At 37.7% G+C, this 26,853-nt stretch overlaps 1 protein-coding gene across 1 annotated transcript in view; it reads right to left on the bottom strand.

Annotated features, from left to right (window-relative positions):
* The window catches only part of LOC134673900 (rhophilin-2-B), a 181,250-nt gene that overhangs the window by 4,320 nt on the left and 150,077 nt on the right, over window positions 1-26,853 (bottom strand). Inside the window, exons 5-13 of the mRNA XM_063531954.1 lie at window positions 17,024-17,177; window positions 15,075-15,216; window positions 14,389-14,480; window positions 4,980-5,129; window positions 3,809-3,958; window positions 3,381-3,459; window positions 2,350-2,460; window positions 1,829-1,946; window positions 66-199 (exon numbers count right to left, since the gene is read on the bottom strand). Coding sequence (XP_063388024.1) covers window positions 66-199; window positions 1,829-1,946; window positions 2,350-2,460; window positions 3,381-3,459; window positions 3,809-3,958; window positions 4,980-5,129; window positions 14,389-14,480; window positions 15,075-15,216; window positions 17,024-17,177 — 1,130 coding nt within the window. The remainder of the gene's footprint in view (window positions 1-65; window positions 200-1,828; window positions 1,947-2,349; window positions 2,461-3,380; window positions 3,460-3,808; window positions 3,959-4,979; window positions 5,130-14,388; window positions 14,481-15,074; window positions 15,217-17,023; window positions 17,178-26,853) is intronic.

Below are 26,853 nucleotides of genomic sequence, written 5' to 3'. Positions count from 1 at the left end.
CGAAAGCTGGTTTTAGTATGGAAAAAAAAAAACAGATTTTTTTACTACTAATGCAGTAAACTCACGTATAATAGTGGGTGCGTCAAGTAGCTCCATCTCGCTCAGGTCCGGTGAGTCCCGTAGCGTGGCTCGTTCCCGGGCTGCCCTCTCTGCATGAGCGCGTATCACTCGTGCTAGAGGCTCCTTGCCTCGCAGTTCACTGCAATATAAAATCATGTTAATATGAATTTTGATTTTTAAGGACGACTACCAATTCTGGTGGTTAATACATTTTCTTTAAGTATTTTGTGTAAAGATATAATTGAAGACCTCATCTCCGTCGGCGCAAGTCCATACATATTCTAATCCAGCGGTCGGTAACAAGCGGCCCGCGAGCCTCCCTGGCTATTTTGTATGTGATATGGTGGATGTCCCATTGAAAGAACAGAGTCTATTCGTGATCTGGGAGTCAACTTGGACAGTAAGCTCACTATGAGAGAACATATAGACATTATAGTAAATAAAGCATTTAGGTGCCTTGGCTTTGTCTTCAGAATATGCCGCCCTATGACTGACCTGTCCTGTATCAAAACTGTGTACTACGCGTATGTGCGCAGTATACTCGAATACGCTAGCACTGTGTGGACTCCGCATTATATAACCCACATACACCGGATCGAGCGCATACAAGAAAAATTTACAAAGTTTTTAAATTATCGCTTAAGAAAAATCCCTGAAACGTATGAGGATAGATGCAAATTTCATAACATTATCCCACTTAGTAATCGGCGAACTGTAGCAGACATGACGTTCCTCCACGATGTTCTCAACGGGCATCTAGACTGCGTTGGATTGCTGTCACAGTTAGGGCTCCGCGCTCCCACGCGCCGTACTCGTCACACCACACTATTCCATATTCCCTGTCATCGTACCAATTATGGCCAAAATTCTATCCTGAGTAGAATCGCACGTACCTATAATAAATCGTTCCAAAACATCGACCCTTTCTTCTCCTCCAGACGTGTTTTCAAATCACAAATTGCAAAGCAACTTTCCTGGTAGTCTCGCACTATCAGACCCACTTACACACATACACACACACACACACACACACACACACACACACACACACACACACACACACACACACACACACACACACACACACACACACACACACACACACACACACACACGAACACATAAATTCCAATAAATGCATACAAACTAATAGATTCGCTCGTTTATGTACTGTATGTATTTTTATTGTACTATTTTTTATTTATTGTTTACGCAAAATTAGAGCTATACCTACTATTTTAGGATTTTTTTTTTCCAGTTTACAGTTAATATTAAATTTTTCTCTTTTTCCTTGTACCTTAAAGACTTACAAATTAAGTTATATTTACAATTCTTGTACAGCACAAGTTACAAGTCTACCCACAGATGATTTTTTATTATGTATAAACTCCAGGAAGTTCTGTTATTGGCTATGCTATAAGTTCTCATGTTTTTTGTATATTATTTAATGTAAACGCTGTTGAACTTCTCAATAAAAAATAAAATAAATAGATATAGACAAACGTCAAAGTCACAAATATTACCAAAGTGCGGCCCGCGTCAACTTCGTTAACTACTATGTGGCCCTTGGCTGCTATAAGGTTGCCGACCGCTGTTGTAATCTATGCGTTCCATTTCTGAATATCTATTTTTCGTACAACTTTATCCTCTGTTCTCCGCTTACTCTTTACAATGATGCTGGGGCATCCGAGATGCTAGCGGCATCTATCATAAATACGATCTAGTTACTCGTATCATACTAGCGCCATCTATTTTAAAGAGAACTCACCGACACATCCGTTGTAACCTCTGTGCTTCTTCGTACAACGCCTGCGCTTCAATTAGGTGCGCGCGCCCCACCACCGTGAAGTCCAAGTCGTCGTCCATCTTGGTGTTGGGTACTGAACCTGTTGAAAAGGAAATAGTTAGTGGCGCCATCTGTTAGTTGGTACCTAATGGGACTTACTATTTACTATTAATAGTGGTGTCATCTTTTATATTGTGATATAAGAATACCTACCTCACCTTAAATACCTTTAAACGAGCAATTCTTGTTTATTTATTTATATGTAATTCTTGTTTATTTGTTTATTAATTTATATGTAATTATATATTTCGGGGATCCCGGAAACGGCTCTAACGATTTCGATGAAATTTGCTACCTATAAGAGGGATAGGAGCGATAAATCGATATAACTAGGTCTTAACTCTGAGAAAACGCGCATTTTTGGGTTTTTATGTTTTCCGAGCAAATCTCGGTCTGCCAGATATTTAGATATACTTGTATAAAATATTAAAGATAATATGTACCGTTGTCAACATTCCGGTCGCTGCTAGTGTATAGTGCGGCGACCCGCTGCCGCGCGCGCGGAGTGCTGTCCGCGTGGAGCAACCCTAACGCCGCGTACTGGTGCGCCAGCGCTGGAAAACATACCATACATGGTATAATAATATACTCCGCCTGGTACTCTCTTCCTGTCTTTTCGTGGTCACGTGACTGACACAAGCGTACGTCATCATGCGACAGCGCTGTATGATAATATGCGATAGCGCTATATAAAGTGGCAATGTTATTGTGACGCAGGCTTGTGTCACTCTGGGAAGAGAAGACCATGTTTTATTAGACTATGATACCATATTAATACAGTACAAACTACGCACACAGCGGTGTGATTGTGAGACGTCCATTAAAGCGCCAATCACCACATATTAACACAAGTTTAAATTGTTTTTTGACGTGATAACGTCTTATAAATCGATGAACAATGGTAGCATGCACGAAAAAGTATCACGTTGTGGACAGATCTCCATGGTAACATTGTGGACAAATTTCCATGGTAACGTTACTTAATGTAATGGTAATGTTTTCTTATGACGTTATCATGCAAAATTATCGTCCGTAAACAGACTTTACAGAAATGACGTCATTTCAAAATTAGGGGGGGGGGTCTGGACATCGGATGGATGGTAGCATGACGTAGGAGGAAGCGGAGTCATTCAAAGCATGATTTTTGGATGATTTTAGGGGGGGGGGGGGGGGTCAAAAATCGTCAAAAAACGATGACGTAATTTATGGATAGCCCCTACATCGTGGTCGTCAAAAAAAAAAAGAGTTATTAGGGAGCGTTCATGAACTATAGGGGACAAGAGCCCCCATTTACTCGTATTGGTGCGAAACTTAAATTGTGTCAAATTTAATAACAATAACCACAAGATGGCAGAATCTACAACGCGCTAGGGAGCGTGTGTCAACTGTAGCGGGTAGCACCTGCTTTAACGTGTCAATGTCAAGTTTATGTTTCCGAGTTAGGCCGCAAGATGGCAGATCCTCCAACGCATACCTTTATAAAATTCAGTCTTCACATGGACCAAAGAGACCCACGAGTATGGCACGTAGTTGAAGACGCCTTCCGTCTGCATCTGCAATTTTGATTGCAATTTAGTAAATAAATACCAAATTTAAAAGCATAACTACATATGTATTATATAAACATGATAGAACGCTATACTATTTCTTAAAGTACACGTTCTCAAAAAGACTCACGGTCCGATTCGAATTTTAAGATAGGTACGTCAAATATTACGGCTAGATACGATATGGATTAGATGTCAGTGTCAAAAGTGACGTTTATTCAAACAAAAACATTAAAGTTCGAATCGGGCATTCAGTAGGTATTTGACTGTACATGTGTTCATAATATTTATGTTCATATGTGTACATGTGGCGCCATCTATCGTAAAGTACGGTCAACTATAAATTCCGTCATACCTTCTGATATAGCTGCGTGTATGTGTGCGCGCACTGCGCGGCCTCCTGCGCGAAGTCGAGGCACATGTCGAGGTCGTCGCGCAGCTCCCCGCGCCCGCACTCGCGCGCCTGCAGCTGCAGCTTCTCGAACAGGCACTCGCGCGCCTGCGCCTGCCGAATCAAGTGTACATTTCGAAGTTTGATGCGAGAGCGAGGGATGCAAATATTTGGCCATCGGTCATATTGTCAACTGCCACCCCCTAGCCCAGTGGTTCTTAACCTTTTCAGTCCGGTCACCCCTATGACTAACTAGGGAACCTGATTTCACCCCTCCTCCAAATGGTAATAAAAAATAAAACGTGTACGTTTGTTGTATTGTTATATTACGTTAGCTTATTACCCCCGTAAAATACCAGTTTTACCCCCACGGGGGTAATTACCCCTAGGTTAGCAACCACTGCCCTAACCCATCGGCCTGATCGGCCATATCAACTGACTGATTCAAACAACTCTTGTGAAATTTTGTGAGCAGGACCAATAATTATACTGATTTCTTCAAAACGGAGAAGCCATGGGGATCTCAGAGATCTACAGCTCACAGAGTAATACTACTCGTAGTAAGAGTATTGGAGTACCGTCATAGTAGCAGCGAGGACTAGAGTATCAGCCGCCAAGGCGACAGATGACGCGTTAGTGAAGTTTTCATGGATATAGCGGAGGGTGCCCGCCGCTCTGACAGGGGTATGTGAGCGAGACAGCGCTATGCACGTGTCTAACGATGTCCCGGTCGCTCGGATGAATAACACCAATGTAAGCGAAACAGAGCTATTTTCGCCCGTTCGGAGGAACGTGATATGCATCGAACGTGGCGACAGCTTAAAGCGACTACAGGCGCCATCTATCGCACAAACCGTGCATTATGTAAATCTTATAATGGCGTCATAGTGGCAGCCAGGACCAGTAGAGTGTCAGCCGCCAAGTCGACAGATGGCGCGTTGGTAAAGTTCTCATGGATGTAGGGAGGGTGTTCGCCGCTCTGACAGGGGTATGTGAGCGAGACAGCGCTATGCACGTGTCTAACGACATCCCGCTCGCTCGTACCGACCTAATGCATCGAATGTGGCGATCGCTTTAAGCGACTACAGGCGCCATCTATCGCACAAACCGTGCATTATGTAAATTTTTGTAATACCGTCATAGTGGCAGCCAGGACTAGTAGAGTGTCAGCCGCCAAGTCGACAGATGGCGCGTTGGTGAAGTTCTCATGGATGTAGCGGAGAGTGCCCGCCGCTCTTAGTAATGCGTCCACAGCGCCATCTAGGCCTAGAGATGTGTGCCGCTCCTGCAAGTAACATACGACTGTTATGACGCTTCAACTTCAAACTCCAAGCGTATTAAGGTGGATGTCTAGGGATGGGATGCCGATTATCAGCCAAAAGATGGCGTCACTGTGCACGAATTGTGGATTTTCACTATTTCTCCCAAAATACAAAGTTTCATAAGATGTGTTGATATGTGCGAAAACTATAAAAAATACTACATCCAAATCGAGACATGTTCAACTCAACATTGTCTCATTTCGTTATTACCGGAATCCAACTGCAAAATATTGCAATTTCTTGCATTCACGCACACTTACGTACTAAAAGTCACCTTAAAGTCAGTGTCAAATGTCAGCAGATTCGTAATGTTACAGTAAAGTAACCTAGAGGGCGCAGCGGATGAAATGTTTATTGTTGAAAAAAGATTGGAAATTAAGGTGGTTCGCCTAGGTTACTCAAAACTTAACTCTCGCTAGATGGCACCACTTTTGCAAAATTTCAGATTTTATTTTTTTGTGAAATGGTCTTGGTATTTGTATACTTAAAAGTATGTTTCGCGCACTTTTTAAGTAAATATTGAACTATTAGAATAAACATTGAATACTTCATTGTGCAAAAACCACCTTTTTAATTCGACGGAGTGTTGCTGTCACGCTTTTTCCTACTATTACTCACACATGCAAACAGTGTTTCCGTGATCCTTGTAGTAGACAATTTCACACAACGTAAGTATGTTGCAATAGCGTAACGGTATGTTCGTGGAAATACGTGCAAGAGGATTGGGGTTCAAGACTGGTGCGAGTAGGTAATTTCTTTTCGTTTCTCCTTTGTGTTATCTTACCTTTAAACGAGCAATTATTATATATATAATTATTTATTTATATACATATTTGGATGGTATCAGAAACGGCTCTAACGATTTCGATGAAATTTGCTATAAGGGGTTTGATCTCTTAGCTAGGTCTATGAGAAAACGCGCATTTTTGAGTTTTTATGTTTTCTAAGCTTTGGTCGGTCTCCCAGATATTCAATCTCCGCTTGGCAACTAATCCCAGAATTGGCATGCGCACTAGTTTTTACGAAAGCGACTGCCCTGACCTTCCAACCCAGAGAGTAAACTTATTTGGATTAGTCCGGTTTCCTCACATTGTTTTCTTTCACCGAAAAATAGGTATCGGTGTGTAAATAGGTAGGTATCAAATGCTATTTCGTACAAAAGTTCGAAAAATCATTGGTACGAACCGGGGTTAGAACCCGTGACCTCCGAATTGCTTTCGGCTAGGCCAGCAGCGCTTCCCCCACATACTCAGTGTTATCAGGTTTTTTAAAAATCAAAAACGATTACTTATGAAAGCAGAAGAATATAAATGATCGTATTAGATTTATAATTGTTACATATTTGCCGTAACTAATTTTTAAAATGTGTTTTTCAATTAAAAGACACGTCAAGATTGTTTACCTTATTTCTAATGCTAAAAAAAACAAACTATAGTAATAATTGTGTTTTTCATTCATAGACAAAATCCATTATTTTTAACCACAGGAAATTTTATACACTACTTTTTAGGGTTCCGTACCCAAAGGGTAAAACGGGACCCTATTACTAAGACTTCGCTGTCCGTCCGTCCGTCCGTCCGTCCGTCCGTCTGTCACCAGGCTGTATCTCACGAACCGTAATAGTCCGTAATAGACAGTTGAAATTTTCACAGATGATGTATTTCTGTTGCCGCTATAACAACAAATACTAAAAACAGAATAAAATAAAGATTTGAATGGGGCTCCCATACAACAAACGTGATTTTTGACCAAAGTTAAGCAACGTCGGGAGTGGTCAGTACTTGGATGGGTGACCGTTTTTTTTTTTGCTTTTTTTTGTTTTTTTTTTTGCATTATGGCACGGAACCTTTCGTGCGCGAGTCCGACTCGCACTTGCCCGGTTTTTATTGCAGTGAAGATGTCCTGATTGTAAAAATCAGAGAGATTAGGTAGAGTATAATTACTAATTATCTTTGTAAAAATAAAACAATACGTGTAGCCCATACTTAATAATCGATTTATGATAATAAGAAAAATTAAATAAAAATAAAAAAACAATACGAAATTTAGGTGTAACAAAAATACAAAAAGTTATGTTCCAGCATACAATGACTGGGGATCGAACCGGGAATCTTCCGTTTGCAAGCAAAAAAGCGACTGTTTGCATAACACGCCATGATAGTTCTTAGCTAAGCTGACGAACTTCTCGCTTAGGTCAATTAACTACCTGTCAAATATCAGTGTCAACAAAATTGCACTAAACATGACGGCACTCCAAATTCGAGCCGTGGTCAGCCCGGCAACGTCGGAAATGGAATGGCAACGTCGCAAATGTATCTGTACACGACATTTGTGACACACACATACGTAAAATTGATGAAAAGTTAACTATGATTTTTGCATGATTTCTGTATGAAACATTGTTTTCCTGTTAATTTCGCGCAAACGAATATTCGAAAGAAGATAAATGCGAAAATATTTGTGTACTAATAGTGTGTAGTTACTTAATGAGCTTTGATTGAATTTTGTATGAAAAGCGAACCACCTTAAATAATAAATTCTTGTTTGAGCAACGATTAAGAATTACAAGGCATTCAGAAGCAACTGATGTTTTCGACGATTAACTGTCATGTGCTCGTGGCACCCGTAGCCTCTATTTTGAAAAAAATCAGATTGTAGCTAAGATACATGGTTCTAACCCCGACAATGCCAGTTTTTTTTTATTTTATAATTTTAGCATTCTCTTTTGAATTATTTTAAGCGTATGTTATTCTTCGAAACTAAACTTACGTGAGTAAAATATTTTCAGTATTTTAATTATTTTTTAATAATATTATGGGAAGATTTATAAAAGTATTTTTATTTTCCAGTTTTCAAAGGATATAAATAAAGAATAAAATAATTAAAAAAAAGTCATGCATGAGGCTAATTAGGATCGCAGAATAGGTACATAAGAAGTCAACTATCGACGAAGTATAGCTGGTCAAGCAGATCTTGTCAGTAGAAAAAGGCGGCAAATTTGAAAAATGTAGGCGCGAAGGGATATCGTTCATAGAACATTTGGATTTCGCGCCTTTTTAGGGTTCCGTACCCAAAGGGTAAAACGGGACCCTATTACTAAGACTTCGCTGTCCGTCCGTCCGTCCGTCCGTCCGTCTGTCACCAGGCTGTATCTCACGAACCGTGATAGCTAGACAGTTGAAATTTTCACAGATGATGTATTTCTGTTGCCGCTATAACAACAAATACTAAAAACAGAATAAAATAAAGATTTAAATGGGGCTCCCATACAACAAACGTGATTTTTGACCAAAGTTAAGCAACGTCGGGAGTGGTCAGTACTTGGATGGGTGACCGTTTTTTTTTTTGCATTATGGTACGGAACCCTTCGTGCGTGAGTCCGACTCGCACTTGCCCGGTTTTTTTACTGACAAGATTTGCTTAACCAGGTATAAAATAAAAGTTTCCAAAATTTTATTGAAATGATATACCTACATGAAATAATCAAATACAACACATTTACTTAAAATAACTTTTAAAATAAGGCATATAAAATTACCAAAAAGATGAAACAAAATAAATAAATAAATACAAAAAGAAATGAGTCTTTGTTCGTGGTTTGAACCCTGTCATGCTGTTCAACTTGTTAGACTTATACTCAGTAGCTAAAAGCCACTAGACCATTTGAACATAGTTGACCCGGGCGAAAAATGCCTTCTTATTTAAGTAACCCATTACTGTCAAAAATATCAAGTTAATTGATTTGAAATATAATTTTTCATTGTCGACTTATCTTATATAACGACATCCAAACGTTGCGAGCATGTTGTACTTTAAACCACTTGGCAACGTCGCACGGGGAATTCTTCTGAAAATGTATGTCCTTTTATATTTTGATATTTATGGATATATGAGGATTCTTCTACTTATGTTGCAAATTGATTAAATTATCGAGAGAAAAATGCTAATGCAAAGAAAACAAGAAATATCCGTTTCATTTCTCATGCTATTGATTCGGTTAAATTGTGTTCTAATGTATGGGGAAGACAAACTAATTATAGCCAGCCTTTTATGAATGTAGTATGATACCATAGGGTATGGTGCTTTACGCACACTAGCGTCCCTTCCCCTCCCCCTGACGCAACCCCCCCTTTTTGCATGAAATATGTCCCGGTTCACAGTTTTTTACATTTTTTGAGGAAAGAATATATTTTAGGAAAAAAGTGTCAATGAAAGAAATAATCCTTAATAAATTCTTAATAAAAAAGGTCATATTGATTTTTTTACATGATGCACATTCATGTATTAGCTTGTTAAAATTCGAAATAACATAGTTTTTACTTAGGATTCGAAACTCATTTATTATACACGGTGTAACACGAGGAAACCGAATAATTTTGACGGCGTATTCCTGATCATATTTAGAGACAAAAATGTCCTATAAACTTTTTTGAAATGCGGCTAGTTTCAGAGTTAATACCAATTAAAAAAAATAAAACAAGTTTTTATTGTTACATAGTTCAAAACGCCTTTTTGATGGCGATGTTGTTACTATGGGATTTAGTCTAAATATCCTTATTGATATGTCAAAAAGTGACAATTAAGTAACACGTTGCAAAAACTATGTTTTACGAAAAAAAAAGTAAAAATCCATGTTAACTGACAAGTTTACCAATAACATTTACTTTTTATGTACATACATATATATTAGTGATGTACCGACTATTGATTTGGCCGACTAGCCGACTAATCGGCGCTCGAATGGCCGATTAGTCGGCCGACTAGTCGGCTAGTCGGCCAGATCATTAGTTTCGTATAAGTTCAGGTGAAAAACAATAGTTTTGCTCCTTTTGTTGCGCTATTCATCATATTAGCTTAGTTAAAAGGTATTCTCTACAGGTTCAAAGACCTATCACAAGAATCCTCGTTCAATTTCAGTCTTTCGTTTTTTTATTCTACGATCCTGAGCAGACCGTCAGTACAGCTTGTAGGAGGTATTTGCAAGGCTCTATTTCCGTATGAAGTCGCCAGTTAAGAACCTTTTCCCTGTGGTCAGCGTCTTCACGAGCAACGTCTAGCCCTCACGAGCCCTGTCTGTCTCTAAATTTTGCAATAACAGTTCCTCATGGTTCTAGCATTTAAAAAAAAAAACTAAATAACAATAAAAATAATTAACTGTCGAACTTGCACATGAAATTACACGAGAATCAGTTGAGATCGACCTGTAGAGGAAAACACCAGCCTACCGACATACGATAACGATTAAACGGTCAATTATTTATATGAACAAAAGTTTTCGTATGCATCCTGATAAGGTATTTTAGTAAAATAAACATAAAACATATGGTATTCTTTCACTAATAAAGTGCCGACTAATCGGCCATTTTTGCCGACTAGTCGCCGACTAATCGCCGACTACAAATGTGGCCGGATAGTAGGCTTTCCCGACTAGTCGGCGACTAGTCGGTACATCCCTAATATATATTCAAAAAATTAAAAAATGGCGGCCAAGTGCGAGTCGGACTCGCGTTCCAAGGATTCCGTATGTTACACAATTTTTAACAATGTATTTTTTATTTTATTTATTTAGATATTTAATTCAGGGAACAAGGCCCATATTACAAATACCTTACAGACTAGCATACATATGTATTTTATAAACTTAAAACTAAACATTATTTATGCGAAACGTGAGTGAAATCTTTAAAAAATCCGTAGGAGTCGGATCAAAAACTGTAATTAAGTCCGACTCACGCTTGACTGTACATTTCTAATAGGTTTTCCTGTCATCTATAGGTATAGACCTATTTTATGTATTTTTTCAAAATTTTAAACCTAGTAGTTTCGGAGATAAAGGGGGAGGGGGGAATAGTCATTTTTTGCCTATTTTCTTGAATAACTTCTAAACTGTTTATTCGAAAATTATAAAAAAATATATATTTGAGATCCTTACAATAAGCTCTTTCATTTGATATGTAACATGATATAGTTAAAAAAAAAATATTTTTTAATTTTTTCATTAACCTCCCAAAAATGGCCTCCATGTTTAAAATTCATTTGTTTACAAACTTACATATGTGTACCAGATTTCAACTTGATTGGTCCAGTAGTTCCGGAGAAAATCGGCTGTGACAGACGGACAGACAGACAGACGCACGAGTGATCCTATAAGGGTTCCGTTTTTTCCTTTTGAGGTACGGAACCCTAAAAACAATAAAAAAAAATTGTTTTCGGCGAAATTGACCTAAACTCATACAAACATTTTTTCCTTCTTTTAATTTGACCTCAGAAATAAAATCTTTCGCATTTCTTGAGGACACCTTGTATAATAAGTATTATAAAATGAATATAACCTTTTTTACTAAGAATTTAATTAGGAACTATTTCTTTCATTGACACTTTTATCCTAAAATGTATACATGAGGTCAAAAAAAAGGAAAAGATGTAATATGTGTTTAGGTCAATTTCGCCAAAAAAAAAATTTTGTTTGGTTTTTTTTTTAATTTTATGAATGAATTTGTATATAAAAATTAAATGCTATTGGTAAACTTGTCACTTAAAATGTTTTTTTTTTTCGTAAAACTTAGTTTTTGCAAAGTGTTACTTGTCACTTTTTGACATATCAATAAGGATATTTAGACTAAATCCCATAGTAGCAACATCGCCATCAAAAAGGCGTTTTGAACTATGTAACAATAGAAACTTGTTTTTTTTTATTGGTATTAACTCTGAAACTAGGCGAATTTCAAAAAAGTTTATAGGACATTTTTGTCTCTAATTGTGATCAGGAATACGCTGTTAAAATTATTCGGTTTCCTCATGTTACACCGTGTATAATAAATGAGTTTCGAACCCTAAGTAAAAACTATGTTATTTCGAATTTTGACAAGCTAATACATGAAATAGGTGCATCATATAAAAAAAATGAATATGACCGTTTTTTATTAAGAATTTATTAAGGATTATTTCTTTCATTGACACTTTTTTCCTAAAATGTATACTTTCCTCAAAAAATGTAAAAAACTGTGAACCGGGACATATTTCATGCAAAAAGGGGGGGTTGCGCCAGGGGGAGGGGAAGGGACGCTAGTGTGCGTAAAGCACCATACCCTATGGTATCATACTACATTCATAAAAGGCTGGCTATAATTAGTTTGTCTTCCCCATACATTAGAACACAATTTAACCGAATCAATAGCATGAGAAATGAAACGGATATTTCTTGTTTTCCTGTCCCTTCCCCTCCCCCTGACGCAACCCACCCTGGTTGCGTCAGGGGGAGGGGAAGGGACGCTAGTGTGCGTAAAGCACCATACCCTAAGGTATCATACTACATTCATAAAAGGCTGGATATAATTAGTTTTTCAAAAAGCACAATTTGACCGAATATATGAAAGAGGGTCATTGTTGTTGTAAAAGGTGTGCAGGAAATGATACGTTTCTGCACTAGAGCAGTTTAGGTTCCAATTCCAAGTACGATTTTATTATTCTTTTTACAATAAGCAATTGAAATTTGGGTATAAATGGATTTGTTATACAATTTCCATTCTGATATTTGACTCCCCATTCCATAAATTACTTTTGGCCAAATTGTTAATTGAAAATACCTACTCTCAAAAATACCTACTATAAAAATGTATTTAAAAAAACACATGCATTTTACTTTCCTCGTATGCGAAATGAAAAGTAGAGTGTTTTAACTCGGGTGAAAGGCAGCATTTTTGAAAAAAAACCAGACAAGTGCGAGTCGGACTCGCGCACGAAGGGTTCCGTACCATAATGCAAAAAAAAAAAAAGCAAAAAAAAACGGTCACCCATCCAAGTACTGACCACTCCCGACGTTGCTTAACTTTGGTCAAAAATCACGTTTGTTGTATGGGAGCCCCATTTAAATCTTTATTTTATTCTGTTTTTAGTATTTGTTGTTATAGCGGCAACAGAAATACATCATCTGTGAAAATTTCAACTGTCTAGCTATCACGGTTCGTGAGATACAGCCTGGTGACAGACAGACGGACAGACGGACGGACAGCGAAGTCTTAGTAATAGGGTCCCGTTTTACCCTTTGGGTACGGAACCCTAAAAATATCATCTACTAATGTTATTGTTATGCACAAGCAGAAGATATTATAGAATCTTGTTTATTTACAAGAAGATGACATTTTTCTCCACATACCTATATATTTTTGAGAAAAATATAGCTAGGTATTTTAGTTTCAAAATCATTGTTACAATAAATATAGGCTTTTCCAGAGAACATTTACCGAAACGAAAGCAGAATTCACAAGGGTTTTCGATGGACGACCGTAACGCGAATGATTGTTTGGACTGACCTTTCTATAAATATATAAATGTATTTTATTGTGTAATAATCATAATAATTATTAAGTTATATTAAATCTGGGAATGAAATTATATCAGAAAGGAGATTCTTAAATGAGTAGGTATACTCGTAACATGCTTTGTGCATTAAATATACCTCCCTCTATTGAGTGAAAATAAAACAAAATACACAGGTAATCTGTGTTGCGGTTTTAAAGTGCCATCTGTTACACCTTTGACAAATTAAAAATGATTGCTTGTCAAATGAAGTCGCCATGTTAGAATTACACCGATACTATAAGCATCACTCACACAAACAAGCAATGAGGCAAAATTTTACCAATATTCAAAGGCTTTTTTCTTAATAAATTTAATCATAATCTAGTATATTTTTACGTCTGCGAAGACAGAAATATATATACTACCCAAACATTACATATACAAGTGAAGAAACCCTATATAATAGGAGCTAGGGTGCCAAGAAAGTTGTATGAAAATCGAGCAAGGAGAACCACCTTAACCCTTTAAGACGGTTTTAGATTTACTGTGGTGGCTCTACTGCGCTAAAAAAAAAAGCTCTGCGGCCACAGCCTTCAAAGTTTTTACTTTTAGGGCCGTTGTGACTCAGTAGCGCCACCAAATTGCTTAACGGATAATAGTTAAGTATATCGGTAGAGAAACAGTAAAACGGTTTGCATGTAATTTTGTTTAGTCTATTGCATAGTAAAATTTATCGCAGTGAAAGCTACAGTCACTTCCATAACTGTCATTACTTTACTTTATAAGATTTCTTCCAAATACAATTCAAGATTCCTTAAAAAAAAATCTTCAAAAAAATTTTTTTTCTGAAGAAAAGAAGATTTCTTTCATGATTTATTTCTTTAATAGGTACAAGTTTAATTTTATTAGCTTTAATCGCACCTGTTTAGCGCCAATCTGCGTGTAAATCCCGGCGATGTTGAACAATACGCACGCCTTTTCGAACGCCACCGTCCGCTGACATGACGGCACTCCTGAAATTGTGAACGGTTTAAATTAGTTATTATGTTTGTTGTTGTAAAGCAGCATGGCTTCATAATCTGATAAAAATAGAAATCTGTGGTTAATCAACACGATGAAGTTACCACCTTTTGTTTTAGTAGTACCTAGAGACATCTTTTGAACCTTTTTTAAATTACAATACCACCTATTCTTTTCGCTAGATGACCTCCATAGTGATCAGGGGTTGACAAAAATACCGCTTCCGAGCCCTGATAGTGATGACTCTCCTCATGGAAGCCAAAAACCATTTAAAAACCCAAAATACATTTCTAGCGCCACCTATCGCTCAGTAATTACCAACTTTCAAAAATAACAATATTTTTATTCACAATAAAAGTTTAACTGGCACGTTACAGTGAATCCTGCAAATTTTTCTACTCACCGCTAGATGGCCTATGAAATGAAATACAGCTGGTTGTAGTATATACAGATTTAAAGAAAACAGCTGCTAATACTACCAATCCTATTCGCTAGATGCTCTCACCAGTAGGAAAGTAAGTAATGTTCTAGCGCTATCTACCGTTAAATTTTCAAAAGTTTATCCACTCACCACTAGATGGCATTACCTGTCAAAGAGTCGAACCATTCGAAGTAGACTCCTAAGGAACGGTCGGGCGGGAAGAAACGACGTTCTATGAAGTATAGCTGGTTGTAGTATTTGAAGAGGAGGGCAACGCCGGCCGTCGAGCGGACTGGGGTGCGGATAGCCTGTAAAAATATTATATTCATTATGTTATATTTGTTTATCATCTTGTGTACGTCTGCCATCTTGTAACCTGAATCGGAAACTTAAAATTTACATTGAACATATTCGTTTATACATCGCGCCGACAATTCAGGCAGGCTCCCTAATGGCTCCTCTACACGATGGGCCAAAGTCGGCCACTCCAAGGGACGCATTTAAGCGTTAGAGGGGGCAAGTGATATTGCTATCTCATTCTACCGCATGGCTGCGTCCTTTCGAGTGGCCGGCGTTGGCCCATCTAAATCCAAAATGTCCATATATTGTCTCCCCAGTGGGACAGGTATTGTTTTTGTTTATGCAGTTACATAAGCATGCTGTAATCTTGTAATTCTTGTAAATGCCGTAGAGTTTCGTATCTTTGCCTGCGCTACCTATTTTCGCCTAGTTTTACATAAGTTGCCATTAACAAAATGTTTCTAATGTAAGCCTTACATATAACTGCTAACTACAAAGTATTTTTTACGGGTGTCAGGATTCTTCGAACATTCTGCGGCTAACTTCACACAGTTGTCCTTTAGTGAGGTTTTTTCGCGACGTCGACCACAGGTTTTTTTAAACCCGTGTTTTAACTTCAGTTTTAAATGGTTATACGGACCCAGTAATGGTATACTTTTTACATGATTATATCCTATAACTATTTCTTTTTCATATGAAACTATTATTTAATGGCTAGCTCACGTTTAGAAGTCACAATTGGATAAAACATTGGTGAGGGTACTTTGCGTCCATCTTGTTGCCAAATTTCGCCTACCCCTGGGGTTGACAAATTTTTTGTACCACATTCATTGGTGGATGACATTACTTGTTCCTAAATTTAAATATTTTCTTATGTTTGGTTATTTTAGTTTACGCTATATGCAAATGTTTATTTCTACTCTTACCGATATTGAATAGGTACCAAATAGGTATTTTTATGTCTCACTTTGTGTAAATAAGGTTGATTTGATGTCGATTACGATAATAACAACAATTTTGCAACAATTAAACAATTTTGTTAAAATTAATTATTTTTTTAACTTATAAACCATTACTCCCCTTTATTTGGCATGTTGGTTAATTTTTGGCAGCCCTAGCTTCATTATAGAAAATGTATGAAAACAACTTCAAACTGTTACCAAACTTCGCCTACTACCCCGTTTTTTAAATATATACCTAGTCTGGTGTAGTTAAGGTTCATAGCATAATAGCACATTCCAAGGAGATACGACTTAACATGTGTAAGTCACAGAAAAGTAAGTATTAGCGGCAAGGCATGCCATAGGCGAAGTTTGGTAAAAATACCCAAACATCGCCTATTGCCTTTGGGGCCATTTATTACCAACTTAACCAATGAAAATCAAAGTTTTAGTGGTGTGTACTGATAGTCAGGAATACTAGAAACGTTTTTTCGCCTTAACGAATTAAAATGCGTTCAAATTTGAGAGATTTTTTGGGAAAAGTGTCAAAACCCAGGCGAAGCTACGAAACTCTACGTTGCTAATTTTGAAACAAACAATTTCACGTGCAAGTGTATGTAATGTTGGATCACAGCTATCACAAGCTATTAACAGACCGCAAGACCAAGTTTTAACTCGTAAAGTGGTAACGGGAAATGTGCCATGAACCCTCATGCATGTCAGCTGTTGCTCCGTCGGTAGTTTGACGAATGGTAGGCACTCAAATACGATGCAAGCGGCTTTCACCCGATAACCATACGCATATAAGTTCGCTTCTCGACAGATTTATCTATTTCTGATCATGTTCTATCATGATAAAACTAATCTTCGTTACCTGTCTCATGTCCATGAAGTCAGAGATGGCCTCTTCGTGAGCCGCAGCATCTTCGCTGTAGTGCTCCAGAATGAAGTCTTTGAACGGCTCTCGGAAGTCCACCTCCTTTGTCTCCTTCAGCCCCAGAGGGATCATGGGCATTACGCATTCTTTGCTGTAACAAGAAGAAAATACAGATATAGAAAAACTGCACGTAATGTGGTTCAGCAAAAAAATAAGTTTATAAAACCAAAGACTTATGTAACTTCGTATAAGATGAGTAAAGTCTAAGGAAAAAACGTGCCTCGGAAATCAAGAAAAGTCATTCCCGGATAGATGGCGCACACTGCTTTGGCCTATGCTCGGCTAGATGGCGTGACGACAACGATGGTGTGTCGATAGATGACAGTAAATTGACTGGGACTACAAAATTTACTATGACAGGACCCCTCTATACTATCTATTCTCTGTGATAAAACGTAACAGAATTCGGAGCTTTATCCCGTGAAAGTCTTTGGGTAGTCATAGTATTTCTCAAACACGATGGGTACGCTGACAAGTGTCATCTCCATAGGTACAATTTATAACCTTAAAACGCTCAGCCTCGCAAAATTGTATTGAGATGACGTCTATTCTGTCAGCATAGCAAGGGTATGCTTTTGAGAAATACTATAGTCAAATCGTGTATTTATCAAGATAAGGTGTTTGCGTAAAAATTAGGATTGACGCAAATTATTGGATAAATATTCCAAAGAAAGTGGAAAGATAAAATAAATAAAAGGACCTACAATATACTGTGTGTATAATGCTACAATATACTCGTATAACATACACGTTCTAAAGATGGATATGGATTCAAACCGGGGTCTTCAGCAGCTTTCGCGTTAAATCCTCAACCACGCCTGGCGGCCTAGCCAAGGTGATGATCGCTTGCACTTCGCCATCGAATCGCTTTGTCTCTCAATCACTCTTCCATATTAGTGTAACAGGGACAGTTGCGTTTTTTTCGCTACATAGCGTAAGCGATTGGCATGTTGTCTACTGGGCCTGAGCCACCTGCGACTCTCATTCCTATTTCTTAGGTAGAATTTGCAATCAACTAGATACCTATAGTTACAAATACAAAATAATTTTATTGGAAAAAGTAAGTTCAAGGTTAATAAATATATAAATACTAAGGAAAAAATATATACCTACCATACACAAACATCATATATAAACATCATGTGGGAGAAAATTAAATACCGTGCGTTAAACGTAAAATTACTCGTTCCGAGGCGCGTGCGCTGGTAAACAAAGCGAGAAGATAACTCGATTAACTCGTCTATAATTACGATTGTCACCTAAGGGCGAGAAGGACTCAAGCGACTATGGAACCTGGATTTATGGAAACCGTTTTGTTTTGGTCGAAAAACTACAAGTTTTGAGATAGTTACTGACATCAAAGGGATCCTATCTCGTCGCATAATAATTCATTGTCATAATGTAATATGTTACGCATAAAACTCTTTTCGCATATTTTTTCTCCAGCTGAAACAGAAAGTATTTTCTAAAATATTTTGCATAGGTTGTATAGAATAGGGTAGGTTAGGTTAGGTTTGTGTTATAATTTTTCAGAAATGTTAATATTTCCAGCACAATAACAATTATGCGAAATGAGTTTTATGTGTAACATTACATTAGGACAATCAATTATTATGCAACCCAATATGAACCCGACATCAAAATTAGCGGAAAAAGATATTTTTCAAAAGCGTCTTTCAATAAAAAGACACGTCAAGATTTTTTTCCTTTTTTCAAATACTAAAAAACGAACTAAGAGAAAGACCAAATATAGAAAAGTTCCATAAAAAAATAGTTAAGACATAAATACTTCCCACCTCTATTAAAAATCCCATAGTAAAGAAATCTAAACAATGCGCATAGCTGCAATAACTGCATAGCACTAGAATGACCGCTCCCAACCTCAATTAGCCAGGATTGCATCATCACAAGAAGTGCATTAAGCGCATTAGGCACTGCAGCACTAAGTGGACCCGGATTAGTTCCGATTACACCAAGTTGTGCTGGTATTCCACGGAGATAATCTCATCTTAGCGTTTTCGCAGTTGCATCTTCACTATACAATTTACTAGGTACTTAAGAGGATACGGGAGCTGAGATTAAAATATTTTAGGTGAATATATCCGTCTCCGTTTTAGGTGAATCCGGAGGTCGCGGGTTCAAACCCCGGCTCGTACCAATGAGTTTTTCGGAACTTATGTACGAAATGTCATTTGATATTTACCAGTCGCTTTTCGGTGAAGGAAATCATCCTGAGGAAACCTGCATATATCTGCGAAGAAGTTCAAAGGTGTATGTGAAGTCCCCAATCCGCATTGGGCTAGCGTGGGGACTATAGCCCAAAGCCCTCTCGCGCTCGAGAGGAGGCCTGTGCCCAGCAGTGGGACGTATATAGGCTGAATTATTATTATTATTTGTTTGTCCTTTCCAGATCTCGGGACCATGGGGTCCCGGACTTTTGGGAGGCGTGCGTGGGGCCGAAGCCAACAGCGCAGAGGCCCTTTAAGACAATTTAATCTAAAAGCGAGGGATACACGTGGCGTGGCGGATACCATCCCCGAGCGCACAATATGATACATCCATTATTATTATATCCGTCTCGCTAACGGAAACGGCTCCTAAAACTAGTGTAATAAAACTAGCGTAAAAATCTCAAAAGACGAGGTTTCGTACTCGACTGTTTCCTCCACCAAATCTTAACCAAATGTAACGAAATTTTGAAAAATAAATGGTAATTAAATTAGCCACTCACTTGCTTGATATTTTTCAGTGACCTCTATTATTATAATAAAATAAGGGTGACAGCTGGTAGCTACAGTTACCAAAAGCATGTGAGTGGTTAGACTGTTTTGCTTTTTAGGCTAATTGAAGTCAGTTTTGAACACCATCCTTCCCTTTGCGGCCTATCTAGTAAATTAGACCGTTATTGACGCATCTACCCCAGTTGACTTAAGAGTCAACTAAGAGAGACTTCTAAGAGAAATAAATATCAATGATATTTATAATATCAATGATTGAACATAAGCAATATATTCTTGATGTTATGATGTTATCGGAGTGTAACAAAAACATTCTATTCATACCACGAAAACGCTGCCTAGGACTTTCACATCCATACAATGTATTGTATTCGCAAAAGTTTCGCTTGCCGTAGGTGCAATACCCCACAACCTAAACAAAGAACTAATCCATTATACCCACCCTAAACTGAACCCTACCCCTTCAAAATAAGACTGAAATTAAATTAACTAAAAATTCTTAGAAGTTTCAAAGACTCGCCGCGCTATTATGTTGTCATTCTTGCGTTCCATCAAAGGTAAAAAGGAGGAATGGTGATTGTCTTTTAGTTATTCACGGAAATTCAGACCTTATTTCGTTAGTGGTAAGGTATAGATTTGTCTTAAATGTTAAATGTTCTTATGACGTTTTGGGACTATAAGTTAGTGTTGTCTATGGTCTACGTTGTGTGGGACGTTCTAAAACTTGTGCGAAATTGGCTCTCTAGATAAAATTTTGTTAGAGATTTGGCTTACATTTTTGGTGAAAAAAAAACTTAACAATATACATATAAATAAAAACAATAAAATAGATTTCTCATACTGTCCATGTCGATCTGTCACAGCTACATACTCATCCTTTTTCGGGTTATAATACCATACTTAAAAAATACAGTATGATCCTCTCTTGTAGACAACATTTCTTAAAATACTCTGGCAGAATTTTCATTAAAATATTAAGCTCTTATTAATCTTTAATTCGAGCGTTTGCAGTACTAGTCCATTTTATATTTTTTATTACTGTTCTAATAAAAAAAACTTAATGAGTTATCCGCTAAACACCTCTACACAACAGGAAACCGCGAACTCAAACGTCAATCTAATTAAAAAAGAAAAAACCTAGTCTATGCCCCGCGTTCCAGCCATGCTCTATGGCTAAAGCGCGGGAACAAATAACAATGGCGGAAACTGTTTTTGCACACTAGATTTCGTTAACTCTGTGAACGGATTAATTGAAACTAGTGTAGAAATTATTAATTGCCAGTTCTCAGGGTTAGAGTAATTGGGAAATTTATGATGGTATCTCTTAATTGGTTTTCATATTGTATTTAATTTGACAGATGAGATAGAAATCTGAATGAACGGTACGGTGAATGTATTTCAGGCATCTCCAGAATGTATTAAGTTTTATAATTAAACTGTATTAATTAATAAAATATGTGGAAGTACAGTAGGAACACAATTTTATGGTATATAAATTAAGTACTTAAATATAGCACATATTAGGTAAATGAAATATTTATGTAGGTAAGTATCATTACTTCATTCATTCATTCGGTACATAGGTACCGAATATACCTATGTCAGTGTATGTATATGTAACCTTTGGCCAGGTCTCGACAAGCTCGCTCTGGTAACTAGTCGGACCACGCTAAGTTGCAGTTGTATGTAATCTTACTGTCAAGTGTGTGTAAGATTAGCGTGGTCAGAGTACCTCATGAGAGAATGCCTTTCTTTTCTCGACAGCAATGTACCTATCTGGTACTGACCAATATGTGACTTTCCATTAGAGAATTATGTGCTATGGTCCTTACCATTCTATCAGAATTGCTGTTGGAATTTCAGATAAAAAGGACCTTATTGGACTTGAAGCACAAGGATCCTTCTGTGATGGAAAGTCACATATGTAGTCACACCGGCCGCACAAACTTGCAAAAACAAAAAAAAAAACTTAAGTAAGTATTTATTTTCGTCCTCCCATCCAAACTGTCCATCACTTTATCCATATATATTTTAAGCGATAATTTCCTTGACATTTTATAAGTTTTATAACCCGGGGGCGAACTAAAAATCTTCGAACTTAAAAAGCTTAACAAGGTTAAAACTATATGGTACTTAAGTCTCTTTAGAAGCGACGCATCTTTAAAGTACTATGAATTTCTTAAACAAAATGGACGTAAGCGTCATTAACGGTACTTAAGACTGTTTAAAATCGGAGCGAGTGTAAAGAAGTATAGGTGTTTTAAACGAAACAGTCGTAAGCGCCATCGAATGAGCAAGGTTTGTGAGTCTGTTTGGAAATGAATTGTTTATATACGTGAAACCGGCGACCGCCATTATTCGTCATTACGGCCCATTGGGAGTTTTTGCGGCGCATCACAGGTATCACACAACTTTTATTTAACAAGACTTATTTTAGGGTTCCATGTTGGCTCATTGTGTTAAGGGTTCGGGAGGGTTAACATATTCACTGAACACGTATGTGTGTTCATTTTGCACCGCCCGGCACCGAAAGTGTTAAGGAAGACTCCAACTATATACGACGTGCTAAGACGACCCTAAGGCGATAGAGCAAATACCCCAAAGTTATGTGGAAGACATCGCTTTTATTCGCATATATTTTTTTGCAGAGATGATGTGCTACAGTTATACATGAATCAAACTTACAAATGGAATAAATTAAATTCAAAATTGGATTTATCGTTCCGGCTAATTTATAAATATGTCGATTAAGCAGTAATTTAAAAAAAAACCGGCCAAGTGCGAATCGGACTCGCACACGAAGGGTTCCGTACCATTATCTATAAAAACGGTCACCCATCCAAGTACTGAACTGACCCCGCCCGACGTTGCTTAACTTCGGTCAAAAATCACGTTTGTTGTATAGGAGCCCCACTTAAATCTGTTTTTAACCGACTTCCAAATCTCAAAGAAGGAGGTTATCAATTCGGTTGTATGTTTTTTTTTATTTATTTTTTATTTTTTTTTATGTTTGTTACTCCATATCTCCGTCATTACTAGATCGATTTTGAAAATTCTTTTTTTGATTGAATGTATATGCATACAGATTGGTCCCGTTTTTGTCAAAACCCAGTTCTGATGATGGGATCCATGAGGAATCGAGGGAACTCCTGAAATCTTAAAGGCATACATATAGTGATTTTTGGGTTTTTATCAACAAATCAAGCATATACACCCAAAAAAGTGACATTTGATGAAGTGGAACTGCTGATGATGATCAGAACGGAACTCTTTAACGACGCATAGTTCACGGTTGGCGATTTGTCCTCTTCGTTATGTTTGTTAAGCAAGTTAAGTTTTTAAGCCACATTTTTGTCAAGCTCGAGTTCTGATGATGGGATCCATGAGGAATCAAGGGAACTCCTCAAATCTTAAAGGCATGCGTATAGAGATTTTTGTATTTACATCAGAAAATCAAGCATTTTCATTAAAAACTGTTGCATTTGATGAAGTGGAACTGCTGATGATGATCAGAACAGAACTCTTCAACGACGCATAGTTCACGGTTGGCGATTAGTCCTCGTCGTTATGTTTGTTAAGCAAGTTAAGTTTTTAAGCCACATTTTTGTCAAGCTCGAGTTCTGATGATGGGATCCATGAGGAATCAAGGGAACTCCTCAAATCTTAAAGGCATGCGTATAGAGATTTTTGTATTTACATCAGAAAATCAAGCATTTTCATTAAAAACTGTTGCATTTGATGAAGTGGAACTGCTGATGATGACCAGAACAGAACTCTTCAATGACGCATGGTACACGTTTGGTGATTACGAATTTCGATTTTGACTTGGACTGGGACCCGGACTCGGACTCATACCCGGATCCGGTTCGGACTCGGACCTGGACTCGGATCCGGATTCGGACCCGGACTCGGACCCGGACTCGGATCCGGACTCGGACCCGGTCTCGGACCCGGACACGGACCCGGACTCGGACCCGGACTCGGACCCGGACTCGGACCCGGACCTTGACCCAGAAAACCACTATGATACCTTAACTAAATAAACAACTATGATTACCTACCATAAAATTAAAGTAGGTATAAAGTACGATGATGCCAATCTTACTAGCCCCGCCCGCTCAAACCCCCGTACACCGCACGGCATGCGCCATTAAGTGGGTTAGGTTAGGTTTGAACTGCGATCCTCACATAACCGAACAAGGATTAGGTTAGGTTAGAACTGCGAGCCTTACAGAAACGAAATGCTACTTGAAAAGTGGGTTTGATTAGGTTCGAACTGCGATCCGCACAGAACCGAACTGCTAAGTATCTGAGGAGTGGGTTAGGTTAGGCTATAACTACGACCCTCATGGCTCCTCTTCACGATGGGCCAACGCCGGCCACTCCAAGGGACGCATTTATGCGTTAGAGGGAGCAAGTGATATTGCTATCTCATTCTACCGCATGGCTGCGTCCCTTGGAGTGGCCGGCGTTGGCCCATCCTGTAGAGGAGCCATTATACAGAAGCGAAATGCTAGTAGAATAGACCAGCGGTGGAACAAAAATGGGTTTTGATAACATTAAAGTTTTTTCTTTTTTGATATGTTATTGTAAGCATGTTAAATAACGTTCATGTAAAAAGTTAGAAAATTTTAGGTGGAGCGTTCGGCCATATTTAAATATTTCAATTTTTGCTAAATAACTATGTAAATATAAAATTAAAGTTACAAAAAACTTTAACATATTCAATAACACTTTAATTTATTCACAATATTCGGTTTTTAGAAATCTGGAACAGCTGCTTTCTGGTGAACGTAAAAACACGAATTATTATGTAAATACAGAATTAGAGTAGCTGATATTGCAAAATTACGATATTACCTATCAACTTAGTATACATGTAAAAAGTTAGAAATGTAGACAATGTGCTTGTCTAGATATTGATTTCTGGTTAAGCAGTATAGCCAATATTGAATTAAAGTCTGTAGAGTTAATATTACACGGTCATAATAAAGATCTTACTTCTCACACAAAAGATTAGAAATATAAAATCACGGCGACACTAAATACTGATACGTAAGTATGCATTCCGAGCTTATATTTCAAACGCGCGGCGTTTTCGCGCGCCGCGCTGTGCGCCGGGGCAGGAGGCAGCGATCGACGGTCGCGGGCTAGCGGTTAGCGCGGTGACCTTAAAATACGCAAAGCGTTTATAAAATTATTATCAATGGTAAATAGTTATTTTACACAGTACACTAATGGAAACTTACCTTCCCTTATTTATTTCTATATGTACTAGGGATTGCCCGCGGTTTCGTTTACGTAGAATTCGTTATCGTGTTAAGTATAGAAATAATAGATACATTTGAAAATTATTTTAGGTGCATTGTCATACAGATAACTACCCTTGTTAAAGTATTCTTCAAATTCAATACACAGGTGTCATTTCAATATAATTTTGCGTAATTTGGCGCTTTTAGGTTATAAATGACTAGCGACATATATTTTTTAAGATATCATAAAATCAATTTCAAACTAACGTTATTCAATATTTATAATTTTAAAGTCAATATTACCAACCAACTGATCCAATTTACCTACGGAAACAACTCCAAATTTGCATCAAATTAAATGCCACTTTTCTTATCCGTTTCGAAAAATCAAGAGGGCCTTTACGAGCTGATGTGATGAAAATTTTATTTAACCTTCGTCCCTCGAAACCTTCACTACGCTCAAGGTTCAATTTTACGAACCACTCGCTACGCTCGTGCTTCAATTTTAGAATGTTTGAATTTGTGAATGTACTTCCTGCCTCGCACAGCCAAACTGTGGAATGAACTGTCCGATACGACCTTCAAACCTTAAAAGACCCCCATCTTAAAGGTCGGCAACGCGCTTGCAACCCTTCTGGTGTTGCGGGTGTCCATGGGCGGCGGTAATCGCTAACCACCAGGTGATCCGTCTGCTCGTTTGCCTCCTATTTAATAAAAAAAATGTTTCGCTTGTTTGGGTATCAATATTAGCACGAGCGGTTAATCAACAACTTTTCCCCTTGTAAAACAAATAAGGTAGGTGAAGTGCAGGCATATCAGGCCCGGCGGGTAACAAGGCCCAGCATTCAAAAATAACAGTTGCTCCCTATTATTCCCAATTATTCTGAATTTGTACTTGTTGCTAAGAAGGCCCACTGTCAGTGCAGGTAAAAAGGTCCAGTCCCGGGCCTTATTGAACATATGAGATGAAATATTAGATTAAAATATTTTAAGATAATTTTGAATATTTTTAATCTCTTATTAATAAGGTCGATTTGAAGAAACTTCTATAAAATTATGACTTATAAATAACACTTGCACTGCGTGGGCTGTCAAAATTGCTGCAGACTTTTCTTGGTCTAACTCTAATCATTTATCACTTGCTTTATTGACCTAAAGACGTTTATAGATCAAAAAGTCTAATAACATTGCGGCACTTATACTTTTTAAAGGCAGTAACTATTTACAAGTGACTTTTTTTGTTAATACATAGGTAGGTATTTACGATAGAAGTGCGAAAAATAGATATTTTGCAACGAGTGACAAATTTTAACACACGGCCAAAGGGAGTGTTTTAATGTGCTTATTATAGCACCGGTGTCGTAATGTAGCACCAGATGTACTGTCAAAATTATGTTAATATAATACTTATTTGTTACGAATAAATATTTATACTGTAAAAAATTATCCCACCAAACACATTTTCATGTAAATTGTTGCTAAGACGAAACCATAAGACTCGCACTGTCAAAAAGTTGTCAGATCTCTTGTCGACCCAAGCTTCAAACTCTACAAGCCCTAACTTCACTAACTCTACACCTTAGTCAAAATATGTGGCTTGGCTGTTTCGCTACCGCCACATGGGCATAAGGTGAAAAATTTATTAAATTCATTATTTTTAGGGTTCCGTACCTCAAAAGGAAAAATACTGAACCCTTATAGGATCACTCGTGTGTCTGGCTGTCTGTCTGTCACAGCCTATTTGCTCCGTAACTACTGCACCAATAAGTTGAAATTT

Source organism: Cydia fagiglandana, chromosome 19 (genome assembly GCF_963556715.1).
Source record: "Cydia fagiglandana chromosome 19, ilCydFagi1.1, whole genome shotgun sequence".
NCBI lineage: Eukaryota > Metazoa > Arthropoda > Insecta > Lepidoptera > Tortricidae > Cydia > Cydia fagiglandana.
The sequence above is the reverse complement of the archived record's forward strand: the minus strand, read 5'-3'. Positions and strand labels throughout refer to the sequence as shown.